Raw genomic sequence first — 22005 nt, forward strand, 5'->3', positions numbered from 1 at the left:
GATTTATGAATTCTGAACACATTTTAATGACCATTAAATCCCTGTGATTTTTACTTTGCACAATAATCGGCTAACACAACAAAAAACACTTTTCAGCTTGTCTTTTCATTTTGAAACTGGGGGTTTTGGAGCGCTTGAATGTAACTGTACCTATCTCTAAAGTGCTTTGTGTTATAGGCTTGACAAAAATGTGATGTGGTAGTCAACACAAAAAGGCCCAGACATTTTTCATAGTGTGTTTTCTAAAAAAATGCATTTATTTATCACAGTTCATGGACTACATACTAAACTTTAGGGATAGAAACACAGTATCGATCCTGTTGCACTAACATCGATCTGATACCAATATCAAAGTTGGTATTGAAACGATCGATATTTGGATCGATCCGCCAACCTCTACTGTCAACAGGTCAGCAAACAGTGTTAAGAAAAAAGAAAACAGTATGTCAGCATGTTCTCAATTCAAGTTTTAAAAAATGCTTAGTTTAAGACACACAAAGGTGGTAACAGAAAATTTACATCTTTCAACAGTGGCAGGAGTTATGAGTCATATTAATATGGACCTTCTGGTTACATGTGCACCATGTTTAATGTTAAACAGCTTTACTTATTTTGAGTAACACCTTAAAACAGTCCCAAAAACTGTAGTTCCTCCAATGACCACAAGAGACTGGCTCTAAAACACACAGAGTTTAAAAGATGGCTGCAGCCACGCTTTGATTTGTAAAGTCCCGTCATTGAGCTTTGAGCTGTGGGATTTTCATGTTGCCATCTTAGGGATTTGAATCCAGGTATGACAAGTGAGCGGTTAATCTGACTGTGAAACTGCATGGTCATTGGTAAACAAGTTATTATCTAATGAGCAGATCTGGGATAATCTTCCTTTGTCATGCTTAAAATGACCAAAATGTGCAAAATGTTTAAGTTAATTGGTTAATATTTTTTGACTAAGACCTGAAAGGAGTGACTGAACTTATAAAGTCATGAGCAAAGAGGGAAACGGGGCTGTTTTTTACATAGATTTCTATAGGACCAGAGCAGGGTGTCGAACTCCAGACCTCGAGGGCCAGTGTCCTGCAGGATTTAGATCTCACTCTGGGTCAACAAACCTGAATCAAATGATTAGTTCATTACCAGGCTTCTGGAGAACTTCGAGACATGTTAAGGAGGTCATTTAGCCATTTAAATCAGCTGTGTTGGAGCAAGGATGCATCTAACCTGTAGGACACTGGCCCTCGAGGCCTGGCGTTCCCCCAGGGTGGATGTGAAAACAATGCAGGGTCAAAGCATTTCGATGCTGACATCACTTTTCAGATCTGAAAGCTAATTCTATGTTTTCTATCTGTTCATGCACCAAAAGTAAGTCAGTTCCCATATAATCCCACGTTGTACAAAACCTTAAATGCCCAACTTTACAAGGTAAATAGGCACTTTAACAACGTAATATAAAAACTGGCTTTGGTCACTATAGTTAATGGCTACCATACTTGGCAATACTCAACATGTACCTGCACCATCGATTCATCCCATCTTCAAAATCAGCACTTCACCCTCTTATTCAAATATGCAAATATCCGAACATGCTCACTTCTATTACTCACTTCAATCTATTAAAATGTTAAGATCCACAAAACAGGACTTCACAAATAAATGGATGATGCCACTGTGACATACAGTGTAAGGAATACACTAATGTGCCCGTGTGTGTTATAGACTCAAAGGTAGAGAACTTGACAAGGTGATGTATACGTAATCCTGCAGAAGACACGGTCTGGCTTCATTAGCTGTGATGTGCACGCTGCTGCAGTGGCCATAACTCATCCTGATCTGTCTCAAAGACAGCGGCGTTCATCCAAATGCAGACACCAACAAACTCATTAGAGAGTCAACAGGAAAAGGCAGGTTAGCTGGTTAGAAGTGTGACATGGGACGAGTTCATCTTTCATTGAAAAATGAGGAAGGATTCAGCGACAAATGATCCAATGATAGAACCGGTTGCCGTTGACAGGGCAAAAGGCAGAGTGAAGGAGACATCAGTGGCTTGTTCGTATGAAAAACTTTAAAGGATAAGCAACCCAGCATGCATTCACTATGAAAGTGTTTCTTCTTTGAAATTCAGCTCAAAACAGCATAAAATAAGTAAAAATAGAAATACTTTGATCATCCTTAAGACGCACAATGTGCCAAACATTACTAAAAAGGCAAATAAAAAAAACAAAAGTGTTGTTTATCTGATTGCAGCGTGGGAAGCTGGGTTCAAAACAGCTGCACTGAAAAGCACTTTCATCTCTCCAGCTGCCTCATCAGACTTGTGTTTCGCTACCTTAAAAATGCACACAGACCAAAAAAAAGAAATCAAAGGTCCCACATGCATGACGAGCACAGATCAAAAGAAACTGGTAGAGAAACATTTTGGCGCTGAATCACCGTTAAATACAAACTAAATTACTGATCTAACAGGTGTCAGAGGTCAGTCACAGGCTCACAGGAGGTCAGGTTTTCCCAGGTGAATCGAACCCTTGTGCTTGTTTTTCTTTGGCTGTGCAGTCATCCTCAGCTTCTGCTTTTTCATCTACAGGTGTCAAATTGAAATAGCTAACGTGCTGGAATTTGAGCACTTCATTGCCCCAGCTGGTCCATCCTGGTTGAAGACTTCTTGCAAACAGCTCCAAGCACTTGGCGTCAGCTCCAATGTATGGCTTCAGTACCTCTGTGAAGGGAAAGCAATGAGGGAGAGTTATTATTGCATATTATAAGGCTTTCGGTGTCTGCCCTGTTATTTACAGTCCTCACTGTGCAAACTGGAAAATACTCCTTTCATATTTCACCTGGAGATCTAACAAACCTGAAGTTTCACACCTATGATGTGAAACCTAAACTAAACAATCTCGCCTACCAGCCTACATATCTCTGCTATAGTATGTACAGCATCACAATTACATGTGGCCAAAATTACAAAAGACAACACACAACTTTAATGTCAGCTGAAATACGTCAAAACACACTCACATGGCAACTTCTACCACTTCCAAACAATAGGGTAGTGTTGTATTTGCTGAGAGGCTACAGCCTCCCGAACAGAGCTTTCTCAAAGGTGAACTCTGACCTACGAATGCGTAAAGCCAGTCTGAGATCGTAGTAGGAAATGCATGTTTGAAAGCATCCATTGTATGGGACTGAGGAGAAGTGAGGGGAAAGTGGAGATGTGGCGATACCGCTTTATCCCTCAACATGAAATACTGTGCGTAAGTGTTGAGCCATCCCTCATTTCTTTAGATTTTTCTAGGAAAACGGGAAAAAAGTATATAAAGTAAAACAGTGTACAGTTTGAACCAGTTTAAAAGTCTTGAACACAGCATGACCTCTGTCAGATAAACTTTCTTGTAATTTGTAGCTAGTCTTCAAGAATAATTCTCCAGGTTTCTTTGAAGGACATTCAAATCTCTTCTTTGGATCTTGGCTGCCTTTTGTTCCATTCAAAATCCAACATTACTTGTCTTTGTTCATAGTTCCATCAATTTTGACAAGATCAGCAACACCACTGTTTGAAACGCAGCTCTCTCCTGATCTCCTCCTTACAATGACTTAATCCAAATATTTCAAATGCGGATTCATCGCTGAAACCTGTTGCCACTGAATTTCATCCCAGCTTTTGCGTAATTATCTTTACAGGTTTTCTTATATACCTCTCTTACAACAAGCCAGTATGTCAGCACACACATGCCTGTAGCAAGACACTTAGTACTTAAAATTAAAGCTTCAGTGGCTCTTGAGTTCCCTATATTTAAAATATATTACCTTCAATTTACTATAAAAGGATGTGACAAGCTGTAAACCTTGTGTCTTTGCCTCTCTACATGGTGGCTGTGGTGAAGTGGATTTGAACCTAGCTCCTCCAGTCAAATGTCCTAACACAAGCTACAGAACCCACATGACTTCCTATGGATCCATCAGTGTGCAGATGTGAGCCATTGACAAAAGAGCTCAAATTTTAAAACTTCTACATTCTACATGAGTTCAATGATATATGAATTAGCCAGTATAACCCATTGTTATCAGTGCTATTGATTATGTTAGCTGTTAATGTCTATTATAATCAGGAAATGTTGGATTATGTAAAACGACTTTAGTGGTTGTGTGAGAAGAACATGTAAATCTCATACTGACTAAACTCATTGATTTTAAAATGGTTGCTTTAAAGATGGAAACAAAGTCTGTGGCCACCACCTTTAAAAAATAGCAAGAAAAAGTCAGTCAATTCACATTAATTCACTTCACCTATCACCATGACCCTGCTAACTGCATTTCTTTGGACTGTGGAGGAAACTGGAGTAAGTACCCAGACAGAAACCATGGAAACACAGGGGAAACATGCCAACGCCATGCAGAAAGGCCCCACCCAGATGTTAGACTCAAACCTCCTTGCTGTGAGGCAACAGTGCTAATTACTGCCCAGCATCGTAGATCATAGAAGTTGATGGTTTTGCACCTCAACCTTCACACCGTCAACTATGGTTACGAACTCTGAGTAGGGACCAAAAGAATGAAACAATCGGTACAAGTGGCAGAAATTAGCTTTCTCTGAAGAGTGGCTGGCCTCTCGCTTAAGAGATAGGGTGAGGAGTTCAGTCATTTGGGAGGAGCTCACAGAAGAGCTGCTACTCCTTCACATCAAAAGGAGCCAAATGAGATGATAAGGGCATCTGATTAGACACTTCCTAGGTGAGGTGTTTTCAGCATATTCTACTGGTAGAAGGCTCCGGGGTAGACCCAGGACCCGCTGAAGAATTATGTCTCTGGACTGGTTTGAGAAAGCCTCGGTGGCCACTCGGTGGATAAGCTGGAGGAGGTGGCCAGTAAGAGGGAGGTTTGGGTGTCTCCACTTAGAATGCTGCTGTTTCCATGACGCAACTCAAGATAAACAGTGATGGATGGATGGAGGACAATTTTTTCTAGCCACGTGAATATTTCCATCCATTTTCACTCTGGTGTGCTTTGTAATATATAAATAAAGTTATGAAAATATGTACATAATCATTTTAATATTGACATTTCTTTTATACCCCAAACTGTTTTTTACCTCAACTAAATGAAACAGTGAGTAAAAGTAAGTCCAAACAATGCATCTCAAACAGCTGACTTATACCACCACCACTCTTTCTTATGAAGACTCTCGGTGCTGTTTTAAAGGGTAAATAGTTTAACCACTGAACAATGAGGCGTTCTTCTCAGTGAGCCCACTGGCTGGTATTAGACAGAACCTACTAGAGACATCTATAGGGCCTATAAGAGATGTTCAGCTGGGTAACAACTTCTAAATTGAGTGCATTTAATAGGATATTTCAAAAGAAGTTCATTTTTTCTAATGTTTTGCACTTAATTTACACGTATATGTCACTGTTACATTAATGTAAACTAGTGCTTTTCTGTGTGATTGAAAAATCAAAACTTTGCCTGTTTCCCTGTAATAGGCAGAGGACAGAGCTGGCAGTTTCCCAGCTCCTTCACGCCATAGCACTGATTTTTCTGTGTGGAGACTGCCAGTGACCTTGGCTCTATAAGGAATGATATTCCAGGAGAGGCACACCTGACAGATACGTATCACTTCCTCTGCCCCTTTGTTACTCTGTCTGCTCTTGTGCATTCTCAAACCACCCTGACACTTGCCTCAGCCAACACTCACGGAGTTAATGAGCTCAAAAGCCAGATCCCCAAACCGATCCTGCCGAATGTGCTGTCCCGCATTTTTTTCTTCCTATGCACGTCAGAGAGAGACAGTCACGGTGAGGAAAGGCCAAACATGCAGCTCTGCAAGTAATTCAGCTCCTATCGGTGACTCAGCTTTCAAAGTTGAATACAGAATAAAAGGTCTAATTATCCTACCTTTAAAATGGGACAGTGTATCAAACTTCTGCCAAGAATAACCCGAGGCAAAGGAAGGTGTTATTTCACTTCTCTCCTGACACTTTCGCTGTTAGATATTCTTCCTTGCAGACTTCCCAAATCCTCATCAGGATTAACCAAGCAAAACCAAACTGATTCTTCTTCATTAGCTCCCTTACATTGTAACAACTAATGTCCTTGGTCTCCATTATGATTCCTCAATATGCTGTTCAGCCACACTGTGTTTATATTCTACTTATTTATGAATAAAATATCATCAACATAATCATGGAATTGACTACTATTAAGATATTAATTTCAGATATTAATTTGTGGCATCCCACTGGGTTTGGCTTTGGAACCATGTTGCTTTTTATTCATATATTGATACATAATTGCAAGAAAATACATAATAACATAAAAAAAAGTTACTAACAGATATTTTTTCCATTTGTTTTTACTACACCCAATTAAATAACTAGTGTCTTGACACAAAGTGCTATAAGTTAGACTATTTTTATGTCCGTTACCAACAAGAAGCTGTTCCCTATTGTTACATTGTTTCTAAAGAAGATAAGAATTGAATCCAAACCCTTCATTTCAAGCATGTTTTTAACAAGTTTCATTTATGTGTCATCTGTGTTGCCGACGATGTAGCCAAGCATACACTGACCAGACACCTTGCTACTACAATGGAGCCCTTTTTACTTCAGCGCTGGCTGAATTCTTTGTGGCACAGATTCAACAAGAAGCTTTTGATTTTGGTCCATATTGACATGACAACATCACACAGCAGCTGCACAATTTGTTGACCTGATGTGAATCTCCTGTTCCACCTCATCCCAAAGTTGCTCTGTTGGATTGATATCTGAGAATGTGGAGGCCTTTTACTTACAGTGAACTCAGTGTCGTGTTCAATTTGAGATGATTTGAGCTTTGTGATATGGCACAATATCCTGCTGGAAGCAGCAATCAGGGGATGGGTAATCTCTAGTCATAAAGGGACGGACACGGTCAGCAAAAACACAGCAGTAGGCAGCAGTAGGCCCCTTAATACCAATGCACAGTTGCTATTAAGGGGCCTAAAATGTGCCAGGAAAATATTCCCCATACATTTACAGCACCACCATGACCTGTAATGTTCATACAAGGCAGGATGGATCCATGCCATCGTATTGTTTAAGCCAAATTCTGACCCTACCGTGTGAATGTTGCAGCAAAAGTCATAACTCATCAAACCAAGCAACGTTTTTCCAATCTTCTATTTTCTGATTTTGATGAGCCCGTGTGAACTGTAGCCTCAGTTTCCTGTTCTTAGATGACAGCAGTGACACTCCTCTGACCTCTGGTATCAACAAGGCATTTTCACCCAGAGAGCTGCCACTCATTGGATATGTTCTGTTTTTCATACCATTCTCTTTAAAACCTAGAGATGGTTGTGTGGAAAAATCCCAGTAAATCAGCAGTTTCTGAAATACTCAGACCAACATCAATCCCACGATCAAAGTCACTTTAAATGATTTTTCTTCTCTATTCTGCTGCTCAGTTTGAACTTCAGCAGGTCGTCTTCACCATGTCTACATGCATAAAATACATTGAGTTGTTACTATATGACCTGTTGATTTGATATTTGCATTAACACGTAGTTAGCTGAAAATGGCACATGCGCAGTAAGGTGATTCCACTAGTAATATTAGAGCCCAAAATTTAGTATGATCCATAAAGAGTAATACGTTAAACGCAGTAGCTTTCGTATCTGTCACTCCCTGGTTGTGACAGTTGGTGACAAGCAGGTGAAGAGTCGTTTATTTCCCCTTAAGTAAAAAGCAAAAGAAGAGCAAATATTTGACTCCAAATTAAAGACCAGCGCTCCCCTGTATCTCCTGGTTGTAATCTCCTGATATTTAAGGTGCGTTTGCAAACATGTTTGCTTTACCAGCTGTATGAAGTTGCCATCTGCCATAACCAAATGAAAAAAAGCACATTTTATTAACATGTAAGCTCATCCATGTAAATATTCTGTACTGAAAAACAGAGACAGCAGCATGTTTACGTGATGTACTTCAGGTTCACAGCCTCGCTGAGCTAAAAAACTATGCAAAATGTCACACAGATTGCTCTCAGTGAGCCACACCCCAATTTAAAGCAATTTGATAACACAACTGGTAGTGTGCCTTTTCTTGAATATTAGGCACAGCTACTAAGGTGCCAATTAAAATCCCAAATTGGGAAGGGATTCTCATAAGTTTTGAAATTGCAGGGGGGCCTAATTAATAAAAAACACATGTCTTGTCTTTCAGAGAAGCTCGAACCATTTTTTTTCTGCAGTGTGACCATCTGGCAAAGACGTTTTGTACCCATAGCGGAGTAATGGTGTCCCTTATCTCTCCATAGCAACCAAGTATGTCAGTGATATGAGCCTCATCTGAGTCGGGGAACAGAAGTGGGTCAGACTTTCTCAACACGCTATCAAGGCTGCTCACATGCTGACATGCTACATGAAAGAAAAAGTACAGCAGAATTACCGGGGTGACATTTTGAACTGAAAAAAAAGAGGAAGCTCAGGTTGGTTAATACCAAAGGTGTTGAGATTTCTAGCAGTTGCATAATCTATTGTAGGTGTGAAGAAAAGGAAAAACTCATCCCTTAAGCCTCTAGGTGTTAACTTATCATCTCAAATGGCTAAATGAAAAGAAATTATCTGCTTTGGTTGGCATCTCCGCAAGAGTTGGCAAAACCTTTCCCAAGATTTCACTACACATTGCACCATCACATCTGAGACACACCCACATCCAACGGCGCTTTCACACCTCGTGTAGAATAACAGAGCGTGCATAGCAGCTAGAGTTGTAACACAGCGTAGATGCTGCTCATTCTGGTCATTTAGTAGTACTACTTTGTATGCAATGCAGTAGAAAAAAATGCAACACATTTTCTATATGCGGTCAACATTTTTTAAAGTATAACTAGATCTATGATTGGTGTTTTTCCAAGTTCATATATTCCAAGTTATAAAAATCCTCCACAGCAGCAAATAACAAACAAACCAATTCTGATTAAACCTGCTGAGAGGCTTTGCCACAAACACAGAATCACACATGTAGACAGAACACAAATTGTATCCTAATCTGCTTAATCTCTATGGCATCACAGATTCGCAAAAGCAATCATTATGATTTAAATCTTTATTTTCACAATACTGAACTAGTGCCATGAGACAGAGGCGTTTCTGTGCTGCTGAGAGGGCGCCAGCAAACACTGGCCGTGTTTTGCTCTCCATACTGCACAATAATAAATCGCGTTCCCCTGAGAGGGAGTGAGATGACGTCAAGCCTCTCTTTTTCATAGTCTCTGCATATTCATTGTCAAGGTCTTACATTGATTCTAAGAAGCAGAGTGGATGCTGGAATCAAGGTTTAACCCAATCAGTGCAAACAGGACAAAACTGAAATGTGAGCAGTAGAAGTGCCCGCTCTGACGAGCCAGTCCTGTCAGAGGTTGATGATTTAATGAATTTAAGTGTAGTTATGAGCTGAAGCAGTATTTTCTCCTCCAATCTGCAGACATTTTGAAAAGACCAAAGTTTTTTCGCAGTGGATAACAAATTCATTCATAAAATTGTGTGGCTGTAAAAGTAAAGTGATGAATCTGTAGTTAATTCTCTTCCTTTACAAAAAAAACACATTGTGGGTGTTTTAAATTCAAGAGCTGCAATTACTGCTATTAACATCAGGATGTTCTATTTCATACATGAACTGAAGAATATACTGAAGAATATACTGACGAAGCGACGTACACACACACACACACACACACACACACACACACTTGTGATAGCAGAATTCAGAGCTTATCACTCAAGTTGTGTATCAAGGTAACGATCATTGATGTGACACTATTGCCCTCTGGTGGCAAAGACACTACACTGTACTTGAATATTCACCTGACAGCGAAGGCTTCTGAGAGTGCAGAGCTGATGGGACACTGACAATCAAACGCTGATCCTCCACAGGCACCTCTGATGTCTCTGAGGGGCTGAAAGAGGGTACACAAGTCTGTCAGCATAAATATGATTTGGAAAGCTGAAGAAATAAAGGAGGCCATCTATGCGAACAACCGTCACTGAACAGAGGTGGTGGCTTACGACACCAGCTATCATCTCCTCCCAGGCATTTCAACCCCCACTCACACCTTGCCTCAGGTGACCTAGATAGTTCACCTGATCGTGGTGTGGGACAATGTCTTACAGAGGTTTCACACCTTTTAAATTCCAGAGCTGCTGTTGCCTTGAATAATATCAAGATGTTACATTTGATACATGCAAACCTGAAGAAGTGATATACTTAGACATTGCTTTAACACCTGTGATAGCTTACCATATAACTTCAGGGATAAATCCTCCTGCTATCAGCCACCTACAGTGCAGCATGATGGTGGAGAGGAACAATGTCTTACAGAGGTTTCACACCTTAGTCTCGATGGCGGTAATGACCACGCCTTTTTTCACACTTTGGTTCATGCGACACCTTTAGTGTGTCTGCGACCCTCAGAACCACGTCCAAGGGGACAAACTCCACTAAGGTCAAATACCTTGGACTCTCCATCAGTTTGGAGCTGAAAAAAACTCTTGGATGAGAAGCAAAATGTGTTCAAGGGTCTAAAAAAGTAATTCTGCTCTCCTTCAAACACTCAACACTACCATGACCTGGATGACTGAGAAACTATGATTTATATATCCAGTCCTGCAAAAGTCTTGAGTCAGTCCTCATTTCTCCATATTATGGTCTGATGAAATGAAGAAGAAGTTGCCTGAGGAGCTATTCCTGAGGACTAGAACTGACAAGAAAGCTCATCTAAGAGCTTATCTTTTCAAGCTCGTTAGAATTGTACAAACTCCAGCTCACTCCTTGGCGGCCGCTTATCAGGGCCTGGAGCCTGGGGCTCGCTCGGGCCACTTCGGAGGTGGGGTGCCCCCGGCCTCTCGGCCTGGGGCTCCTCGGTCACTCAGGCACGGCTGGCTGCCGGTGGAGCTCACGGGCGCGTCACTGCAACTCCCCCTGGCTTCTGCTCCGCGGCTGCTGAGTGAGCCCTCATCTGGGACTCTCCTCAGCTCTTTCTGGGACAGTGGCGCGGCTGCCCCTCTGTTGGTCTTCCTTGGTCTCTTGTGTTCTGGGGGCCTCTGGATGTCTGGAGTTTTGATCTCCTCCATACCTGCTTCATGCCCTGGAGGACGGGGCTGTGGCCCCCCCCACACCCTCTAGCAGATTATTACATGAAGGAACCTTTTTAAAAAACAAAAAACAAGCGCGTCCATGCTCACAGGTGTACACACGGGTGATCACACCCACAAACTACACCCTTTTTGGCTCCTACCTCAAAGCACACTGTGTTCTGTTGATCTTATGTGCTGCACAATAATGTTTAATATTTAGTATTTACTGTCATATTCCCATATATCATTGTGATGTTGTTTATTCTATTACTCTTGTTCTCTTCTGCTTGTTTTCTTTTTTCTTTCTCAGCAGGTGATCCAGGTGATTGATATATGCTTTTTTTTTCTCTGCCCGTTCTGTTGGTTTTTGTTTTTTGCCCTTCTCCCCCGTCCCTCTTCTCAGCTGTTTCTCTTTCCCTCTTTCTTTCTCCCCTTCTTTCCCCCAGTCAAGTCTGTCCCGTATTCAGTAAGTGAAAATAAAATAAACAATAAAAGGTGAATCAAATGGACCATTACGGCAAGGCTGGGATGGTCAATTTGGTAAAGTAAATCCGTTGGGCATCTTTCTTTGCCTTTAGACAACAATTCTGATGGCAAAAGAGCCAAACGGGACAGGCAAAAAAAAAAAAAAAAAAAAAAAAAAAAGAATTGTACAAACTCAGTTTTTGCCTCATACACTCTATTTTGCTTTATGTTTTCACACATTTTTGCACGGTACAATATGGAATTTAAAGATGAAACTCAAACATTTCACACCTCTCTGAGATATCAGCAGAGCAACGATATCGGCCCAGGACAAAGACTTCATATGGTTTCTTGTGTGGTGAGTCTAGCGGAAACACAAATTGCCCAAATGTGGTGACCTGAGGAGAAATAGCATCGTCTTAAAAACACTTGGATTGACATTAGCAGGTAATGCTTCCAGTTCTTAAACAATTAATCGGTTGAAAGTTCTGTATTATCTGTACCTTGACCCAGAACCATTCAGCCACAACTTCTACGCCCCAATGTGGATACAGCTCATCACGGACAAAACGCAGGTGGCTTGGCCGGTTTGTCACCCAGGTCACCACTAAACAGTTTGGAGATGCCAGCAGGGGAATAGGGAGCCGCTTTAGCTGGGATGAGGGCAACGAGCCGTATCTTCAGTGAGAAAATTGATATAGTCAGTGTAAATTTCTCAACTGTGGGATAATAAAGGTTTATTCTATTCTATTCTAAATACAATGCCCATTACTTTTCTTTATTTTCTAGCCATTTTCGCTTCTTCAACCAGTTTTTGTCTGGTGCCACCATCAGGCTGAAATCTGAAGATTCAGAGTGATTAACCTTTACAAGTTTAATGAGTTATGTGAACTTTTCAGGTCATGTTTTTTGCAAATTTAGTGAGAAAGCTTCACATTTGCTGTATGCACAAACAGTTTTGGTTCACAGATGATACATTTTTCTGACTCTAGTGATTGAATGACTTCTTCTTTATAATCACTGTGAGTAATTTTGATAGAAATGTATAAAAAGGATTAGCTGGATTGTCAGGACATTTGTTATGCATTAGGCATCTCATGTTGCCGTGATTATTAATTCTTATAATGCTGATATTTCCTTACGTTATGGCTTTAGGCAGCTTTTTTCTTAGAGGACACTGAATGCTTTGAGCTCTTGAGGCCTCAAAATCCTTTACATAAAACAGACTGGGATGAAAATATCTCTTTGATTAATATCCATGGTAACACCATAATATTTTACAGTACGGGGACATGTGCAAACATAACTATAAACCACTGGACTTTATCAGTTTCTTTTCTTAGAAGCTCTCTTATTTGTTCTTCTTATTCACCCTGCTTTATATGCTCTTGTAACATGTAAATTTCATACCCAGAAATCTATAAAGTTTTATCCTCTTTTGCTTCAGTCCTCCAAAAGTACTTGAATACTGAATTACCTGCGACTTCTTTTCACAGACTTGTTTTCCCATGGTGGATCCATAACGATTAGGTCGAACCTTGTTCCGTCTGTGTGAGAAACAAGCAAAGAATGTCAGGCTGTGAAACAACAAACAAGATCTCTCTTGAGACGATGAGAAATTACACTGAGCCATACCACAGTTATTTACAACACTTAAGTTCAGGGAAGAGTCCCCGTGTTTTTGCCTCACACAAAGATAAACTTTTGCCTTTCAAATAATGGTATCACAAGCACACAGAATTGTAAGGCTTAAAAAAAAACTTTTTAATAACCTTTGTTTCAGTTAACATTTCTTTCTAGTTCACATGCACTGCTCCCAGTGTTTTACTCACAGTGGACTAATGGTTGTATCCTCGTGAAATCAGACAGCAGGAAAGCCGTGTGGGGGGGTATTACATACTCCTCTCCCATCACCGTAACCACGGTAGCCCAGTCCGCCTTGTTCTCTGTCACCTGAGAGAACAAGTCGACGTGAGACGTACAGCCATCCTCGCCAACAAGTAACTGAGCGCCCCGTTCCTGCTCCTCATCCTCCACCAGAGGGAGATCTTTAGCCATTTCACAAAGAGCAGCGAGGTTGCACTCCTGTGAAGGAAGAGGCTCTTTGTCCACGTTTGTCTGTCCATTCAGATAGCCGAGCAGTTGTGCAGAATCCACCAAGTACTTGGTTCCCTCCAGAATAACAGACTTTATCTGCGTCATGGCACATAACAGAGATTATTTAGTCTGAATACTAAACCAGCTTCTTACCTCTAATATTTTAAACTTGGATGAATGCACAATAACTTGAAACAAAGCTCCACTGATTGAAAGTGTTGGAGATAAAAGTCAATGCAGCAGTTGTAGAGATGTTGTCTTTTAATTATTTTATAATGCCTCAAAAATGGACATCTTACAAAAGTGCATACTTCTTAATCTTTCAATTTAGTTGTTCTCAGTCCCATCACCATAGATGGATCAAATGAAGCACCTTTAGTCTGCCTTTAAAAACATTTGTAAAAGGAGGGGTCGTCCTAAAGAGCTCCCTGAATTTGGGCGTGCTGATGTAATTGGATGTAACTGTTGCAATAGGTCAGCTTGTGAAATGTCTTTCCTCCTAGATATTCCACAATCGATTATAAGTGGAAGCAAAGTGGAAGCTTTTAGCAATCACAGCAACTCAGCCACAGAGTGGAAGACCACATAAAGTTACATAGTGAGGTTGCGTAGTGCTGAGGATCATAGTGCATAAAAGTTGCCAACACTCTGCGGACTGAATAACTGCTAGTTCCAAACCTCCTCTGGCATTAACATCAGCATGAAATATGTGGACAAAGAGCTTCAACACTTTGTCCATGTAGTGCTCTTCAGCCCATATCTGTGCACTGGCGTATTGAAATTCTCTAACAATATGACTTTTAACTAAAATGACTTATTTTAAAATGAAAACTCTAATACAAGTATAAATAACGTTTACTTTATCACAAAGTGACATTGTGATGTCATGTTTTGAGTTATAAATCATAACACATTACAATAAAAAGGTCTGTTTCATTGTTATGTTTGTTATGGATGGTGTATTAATGTGTAGAGAAAAAACAAATAACACTAAGCCATATATAAATCAGATATTTAAAAGAAGCATTAATGAATAAATTAACAACAATCATACTGCTAATAATCGACTTATATGAATAAAAGTGTGATCTATTACATTGGCTCAAACAGGACGATTCTGTGGATAACTGTATCAGTCAGTTTGACACGTAAGTTTACACTTTGACCACTTTTTCCATAGACTTCTTGTGACTCTGATTATCCCCAATCATTTTTTCTCTTTGTGATGCTTTAACTTCAGTGGGGCAATACAGTCCCTGCAAGAACAAATCTATTGACAGATGACAGATTATATCTTATTTGTAGTTCAGGCTCAGAATAAGTATCAGCCTACCTTCTCGTGAAAGACCAGTGAATCAATTTCCCCTTGGTTGAGTTCATGGTGTTTTCGTTTCCTTTTCTGTAAGTCAAATTGATGAAGTGATAAAGAGTAAGTACAACAAAGAGCAAAATGATCATGGTATTGTTCTTTACAGCTCCAACCAAGCAAGCAGTAGCACCACTGTAATCCACTGTGTCAAACTCTAAAGTAAATTCTACTGATCTGGCATTAAACTGAGCTGACAGAGTTAAGTTTTACATGTCTGTCATTTTAATATTTAAACAAATATCAGTGGTGCTGAAATAAGCAGAATAACTTTGTGCAAGTCTGTTTGCAGATTTTATGTGAGTTAAAATATATCCAATCAGTCTGGATTCTTCATTATTGTAAGTCACCATAAAAGTAGCAGGTATAAAATGCTACTTTTTAAATGTATTTTTCTGCTTCAGTGTCAGGATCCTTGGTTTACTTGCTTGCTCACTGTTGCATGTTACTGGACTGCTTGATAAGAACAACGTGAAAATGCATTAATGTATTAGCAACTCCTGAGCTTTAAGTTCACTATGGTTAAGAGAGTTCCTTATTAACTTTTACAACACATCAGTATTTTATGTCCCACATAACAGAAAACACGATCACGACAATAGAAACCAACCTTTTGGCACAACCAGGTAGGTTTGTTGGGTGTGAACAGGAATGTCCTCAGAGCCTGACATAATGACCACTGACAAAACTGATGTCAGTACTAGTACATGACATAAAACTAGTACTTATGTCATGTGACACATGCCACACTCAACCTCCTTCTTAAAGTGAAGAGTGAAAAAGCTTTCAATAGGAGCTGGCTGTTGAATGGAGGATATATAATATAAGATAGAATGAAATAAGAAATGATCAAGAAACCTTATATGTCTCTCACAAAGATGCCAGATGCCACTGAATGTGGGCTGAGTGGGAAATCTACCCTGTTAAAGAGGAAACTGTGGAAGAGAACCAGTGAGATGTTATCTGCAGAGCTATCCTGCAAAAAAAATAGTAATCCCTGCAGCAGATGATCCTGCCAGGTGAATGTCAACATGCTACAGGTGCTGTAGGCGAACTGTTTGACAGCTGAGTATCTTTTTGGTCTTAAAAGTGCTTATTGTCAAGTGCCTTTTGGTATTGCAGGTATGGCTTGTGCTTATGTGTTGAATTACATTGCATCGGGCTTCTTGGAGCCCCTGGTAGAGGTGACTGTCATGCTGTTACAGACTATTTGTACAACCTGTATAACCATAGTAAGAGCTTTGTTTGCATTGCCAGTGGCAATTCAGATATGAGTCAGTAATTCTATTCATAACTTTTATGGACAGAATTTCCATCAGTTTGGTGACCTCAGGAACACCTTTCTACTTTCTTTAGATTTGTTTCCTCCTTCTTCAACACGCAATGATGTTCGTGTAGGCTGAAAAGTCCTCTCTGCAGGCTCTCAATAGGCAAGTAGCTATACAAACAGACACAACTGAGGTAGCATCAAGTGAGCATTAAATGAAAAAAGGGGGAATTCAATTTCTGGGTTAGGGAGGAATTGCTGCCCCAAGTGAAGGAGTTTAAGTATCTTGGGGAGCAGAAGATAGACAAGACATCACGAACTACAGGAGACCATACCTGCAACTGAGACAAAGACCTGGATGACAAGCTTTGTACTGCAGATTTGAGGGATACATTCATACCCCGCACCCTAAAATACCCCCATCACGACTCTACTATGCCCACCTGAAGATGTGAGCCAGGTCTTCAAGAGACAGAAAACCTGGAAAGCACCAGACACAGAAAGTTTGCATGTGGTTGTTCTAGTTTTGGAGATTCTGTAGCTTGCATCAGGCCCTCCTGTGGGCGCACCTCCTTTAGGATCTGATGAAGATTGTAGTGAAAATGTCTTGATGCATTCTCAATCATCCAGGTAAGTAAATCTCCAAAAGTTGATTCTGTTCATCTGGATGTAGCATTTTCAGTGGGAGAAACGTTTCGTCACTCATCCAAGTGACTTCTTCAGTCTCAGCTGACTGCAGGTTTCCCCAATCGTATAAACAGTACATTTGCATAATGACTGAAACCAGCCCACCGAAGGAACAATGGCCTGGAAGGTGAGTTCCTTAATCTTAATTATGAAAATTCTGATGACCATTGATCAACAACCACTGATCAGTCAGCTGAGACTGAAGAAGTCACCTGGATGAGTGATGAAACATTTCTCCCACTGAAAACGCTACGTTCAGATGAACAGAATCAACTTTTGGAAATTGGAGTGAAAATAAGAGCCAGCTGATCACCACAGGTTTAAGGGGGACATAGGGGATTATGTCTCCCCTGCTAATATGCTAATATCACATTACTGTGTTTCATTAGCCTATCAAACCACATTAGAATACATTGTTATATTTTATCTCCATGTGGTCTGTCTTGAGGCTATGTGACAGAGTGCAATTGGACTCCATAAGTATTAAACCAGGCGTGTCCCAATAGATGGCAAAAACAAGACATATCTGAATGTGTCTGAAAAGGTGGTCTTAAAAGCCGTTAGAAAAGCAAAACAAGTAGTGGGCCCTGAAAATGGCAAAAACAAGAATATGTGTCCTGTCTATATGTGTGTGTGCGTTAATTGACTTCTTCAAAACTTCTAAATCGTACAATGGGGCCCATTCATTCCCTTTTCTATGTGCTGTGGTGGAAGTGCAGATATAGTAGTCAGAAGATGACATAATGCAGTCGGGGTTACTCCAGGCGCATGGGTAACTAAACTTTCACATCCATCACTCTTGGTTGTTGTTGGTTTTGGCACAAAGTGGGACTCTTACTGAAGGAAATTGCCGTCCCGGGTTTCCTCCGTGGCGTGAGCGATAAGCAGAGTTTGTCCTTTCCTTCTAAGATTCCTAATTATTTAAAGTAACACTCAGGTATGCCGTTCAGCTGGGTTAGTTACGATATCGGGAGCAGTTAGGAGAACAAAGTGATACAGAAACTGTTCAGATTGCTTTCCCAGAATCAACTCAAAGGTTTATTTGATACACAGCAGTTTATATAGAGAAAAAAAGGTTCGTGTGTCAGCTTTCCCAGTTCAAACCGGTACAGACTAAATAAGGAAACGTCTTCCTGCCTTCTGAGCAAAGTATCCCTTGTGTAGTTTATCAGTTCAGCTATAATTTATGATCATCCCAGCAAAATACACTCCTAGACATAAAATACAGAGTTCTTTCATTAGTGAATTCTGAAACAAACCACCTAGCCTTTAACGAGCCTTTTCCAGGAGATAAAGAAAAAGGGAGGATGGGAGTAAGGAAGTGGTCTCATCTCTGTGGTGTTTTCGACCTTCAGGTACCAGCTTGTGAGTCTTACACATTAATTCTTGGGTCACAGAGAAAGAGAAAAACAACTAGTAGATTGGCCTTATTGAGTAACAGTTTTCCTGTATAAAACAATATCCTGTAAATGCTTACCGTGGTATCAAAATATCATAACACTTACTACCGCAAAAACCAGAAGTCCCTGACAATTATAACAAGTAAATATTATTTATTACTTATTTAGTAATATATATAACAGTAAAGTGTAAAGTAAAGTAAAGTGTAAAGTGTCACTAACCTTTTAGTAAAACAACAACCACAACAACAATAAATAAATAAATAACATTAAAATTTAAATATTTATGCTTTCCCTCATGCCTTATGCACTATATCAACAGATATTTCATGTTTCATTAAAAGGTGTATACTCCTCGTCGTTATAAAGGCAATTCTATCTTTTTACGTCATAAAAATGTGCAAAACTGCCTTCTAGGAATATATATGAACGATTTATTCCCCCAAACGCATACATATTCTAGAAATTTTGATTTGATTCATGTGGGAATATGAAAAAAAACTTGCACTTTCATGCATCACTTGAGAAAATGCAGCAGCATTTACCTTTGAGGGTTTGCATGTTTTTTTCAGGACCTCCGTGTTCCCTGCATCCACATCTGCTCTGTTATTCTCGTTATAGTAGCTCTTAAAAACCTGGAAGCACTGCCTTTTGAAACTACACTTCAGAGCTGACTTCTGATTCTCTCTCCATCGTATGCACGGCGAATATCCCCGATCGATAAGCGAGCATGAATCCAAAACCCAGCCGAGGCTTCCGTGGAGCACCACGGACATAATTAAAGGGGGTGTTGTTTGAAACCAGACGGGATTTAAGCTCGTGCTTGAGAGCAACCGGACACGTGAGCGCAAACGAGCCTATTTCTTTGAAAATAAAACCGAAACTTGCGCGGCAAAACTCAGTCGTTAACCAACGTAGATCATCGCGGAAGTAGATGACGCAAGTTTTCTGTCCCATATGACGATCCGTAGAAACACCAGCGCTTTACGGATGAAATCGCTACACGAAGGGCAGAGCAGAGGAGTGAGAGGAACGAGTCCCGCGGAAACTACACATACTTTTAATACCAGACCAGACAACGCGGATGTGAGTCTCTCACTCCAGTCTGGACGAGGACGACCGTTCATTTCAGAGTAACGTGAAAAGGCGAAGCGGCGACGATGCTGACTTCTGCCTCCCAGCGTCGGTCTGCAGCAGCTTCCTTGCAGCAGGGAGAGAAGAAAATCCGTGTTTACGACCTCCGCTTAGAAACGGAGGCGAAAACCTGCAAGCCGTTTGAAATTGCTGGTTGGGACTTCAACGACTTTCTCCAAGCTCTGCACAAGGTAATGTCTGCTACCTTGATTTGAGGTCAAGCTATAAGGGCGAGGTCAGAAAGTTCTTACATACATTTTCATGGCACTTAGAGCCCAAATGATTGGTTGGCCTACTGCCAGTGTATCAGCCAGCACCATCTTATCATAGGTGTATGCATATGAAGGAATTAATGTCGGTAAAAAAGATGGATTTGGAAACATTGTCACCGGTTTGTCCATCATAAAGACGAGACCGTTATAATTTAGCTGTAAAAAGATCCTCTCCTGTGGAATTCATTGCTGAAACAAAGCGTGTAAACACATACAACATACCTGTAGAGCGTGTAAACAGCCACAAAATGACCCGATTTATGATGCTTTAGAACTGGAGTGCAAGTGTCCTGCAAGGTAGTTCTGTTATTCTGTCCGCAGAATTAAGACTGCAGGCTAGAATAATAGAAACTCTTCTCTGTGTAATGTTGTGCAGAAGCAGAACTGTTCTTTGTAGATGATATTAGTGTCAGATTTTAGGAGGTAGCCAAAGAACATCTGTTATTGGTGCAGTGGTTCATATTCTGTATGTAGAAAACCGAAATAGAAACTGATTTTGGTACCTGCCACAGGGGGTTTGGCCTTCCTCCAAAGGGACATGAGGACTCTGATTTTCAAAGACTTTTAACTAGATCCCCACTGATATTTCACATTGATACCAATACTGGTGATCTAAAAATCCGATATTCCAGTGTGTCAGTGTGTATTCTGCTGTTTTGTTTTGTTTTCCAAATAAACGAAAGGGAAGCTAAAGTGCCCTCTGGTGGAAAGCAAATTACGCAATGTAAACATGTTTGAACATGATTGAAGGGTGCTTCTTTACTTTTTAATTTTCATTATCAGCTGTCAATTTTAAACCAGGAAAAACTATGAAAATTATATACAGTAAGTAAGAGTTATGTTCATAGGAGCCCTTTGTTTCAGTAACAAACACATTTGCAACATGTTTGCAAACTTATTTGGATGTTAGTATTACTGGCAGACACTACTGAGAGTGCTGTAAGTAGGGATGGGTATCGTTTAGGTTTTATCCGATACCAGTACCAAACCGGTACTTTTGAAACGGTGCCGGTGCTTAAACGGTGCTCGAACCGGTGCTTAAAGAATGGAGAACACAAAATTGGTCCAAAAACCTCTCATGTTCAGCTGTTTTTTTGTAAAAAGATAACAATGTTAGCCTTTTCTGCAGCTATAGGGGATTTATGGCATCACTCTTGGCTGGAAGCAGTGCTTAATCAATGGAAAACACAAACTTTGTCCAAAAACCTCTCATGTTTAGCTGTTTTCCACTTTTTCTTTGGTCATTTTAGCTTTTTTGGCCAGGGTGAAGGGAGTATCTGCCATCAAACAAGAAGACAGCCTCATGTAACTATGATGCCTGTTTGCTAGTTCCCCTTACATGCATTAATGTAATAACGTGGTTAGCCTACTCAACGTAAATCACACACGGACAACATTAAGCTACTCACACAGAGAAGAACGGCTGCTGCTGCATCATCATCCGTCATCATTTCTGCTACACTGGCAGGCTTCGGGTTTTTGGGGGATGTTGGGATAACTCTGGGTCCGATAACAGGCAACCCACCCGCAGTAGATGTGCTCGGTGTGAGGTCTCGCAGCAAGCTATCAAATACGGCGCATTTCTCGGCTTTTAACAAAATGCTATACGTCGCCAGATGTTTCATCAGACTCGAGGAGTTACCTCCTTTGCACAGTATCACCTTAAAACACTTGTTGCAGGCTGCTGAGTTTGCATCTTTTGCTGTGAAGTACAGCCAGACTTTGACCGCTTCGCCTTGGGTATTTTTAATCTGTAGCTCTGCTCTAAAAGAACATACGTACCTGGGCCCGCCTACTATGCTTGCAAAGGTAAAATGATTGGCTGGAATCCAAAGTGTGTGACATTTCAGGGGAAAAAAAGCACCGAAATGAAGCACCGAAATGTGCGCTGCTTTTCGGTCTGGTTACTACCATTTATGTTATGGCACCGGATACCGGTACCCATCCCTAGCTGTAAGCGGTGCAGTCTGTGCCACTGTGCTGGCGAATTTATGCCAAGAATCTTTATCTGAATTGATTTTCATTTTTAATAATACATTTTTGGATATTAGATAGATATGCATCCGTGATAGGTCAGTATTCATTGGTAATGAGTGAGGCATTACATATTTGAGATGCAACAGAGGCTTGTCCAGTGTTTTCTTAGGTATGATTGTAAGTGAGGTGTTGACATCCACATGCAGGAAGAGGGCTACCTATATCACGAAGGACCAAACTCATCC

The 22005-nt window shown here is 40.5% G+C and overlaps 2 protein-coding genes across 4 annotated transcripts in view; one reads left to right on the forward strand and one right to left on the reverse strand.

The window, feature by feature from the left end:
• Nucleotides 1-241: 241 nt before the first annotated feature.
• mettl4 (methyltransferase 4, N6-adenosine) lies at nucleotides 242-19306 on the reverse strand. The gene is made up of 8 exons (XM_012917941.3): nucleotides 18923-19306; nucleotides 14991-15056; nucleotides 13393-13753; nucleotides 13038-13107; nucleotides 12064-12238; nucleotides 11852-11958; nucleotides 9827-9918; nucleotides 242-2710 (listed from the first exon to the last, which is right to left on the reverse strand). The coding sequence occupies exons 1-8, from the start codon at nucleotides 19151-19153 to the stop codon at nucleotides 2493-2495; spliced, it is 1320 nt and encodes a 439-aa protein (XP_012773395.3). The 5' UTR covers nucleotides 19154-19306; the 3' UTR covers nucleotides 242-2492.
• Nucleotides 19307-19375: 69 nt separating this feature from the next.
• The window catches only part of smchd1 (structural maintenance of chromosomes flexible hinge domain containing 1), a 39253-nt gene continuing 36623 nt past the window's right edge, over nucleotides 19376-22005 (forward strand). For 2 of the 3 annotated variants that reach the window (XM_076888206.1, XM_076888207.1), the window contains exon 1: nucleotides 19376-19702. In XM_076888206.1, the coding sequence (XP_076744321.1) occupies nucleotides 19538-19702 (165 nt within the window). In that variant the 5' untranslated portion in view covers nucleotides 19376-19537. The remainder of the gene's footprint in view (nucleotides 19703-22005) is intronic. The other variant, XM_004546877.5, reaches the window with a different exon arrangement.

Source organism: Maylandia zebra, linkage group LG9 (genome assembly GCF_041146795.1).
Source record: "Maylandia zebra isolate NMK-2024a linkage group LG9, Mzebra_GT3a, whole genome shotgun sequence".
NCBI classification, from domain to species: Eukaryota; Metazoa; Chordata; class Actinopteri; order Cichliformes; family Cichlidae; genus Maylandia; species Maylandia zebra.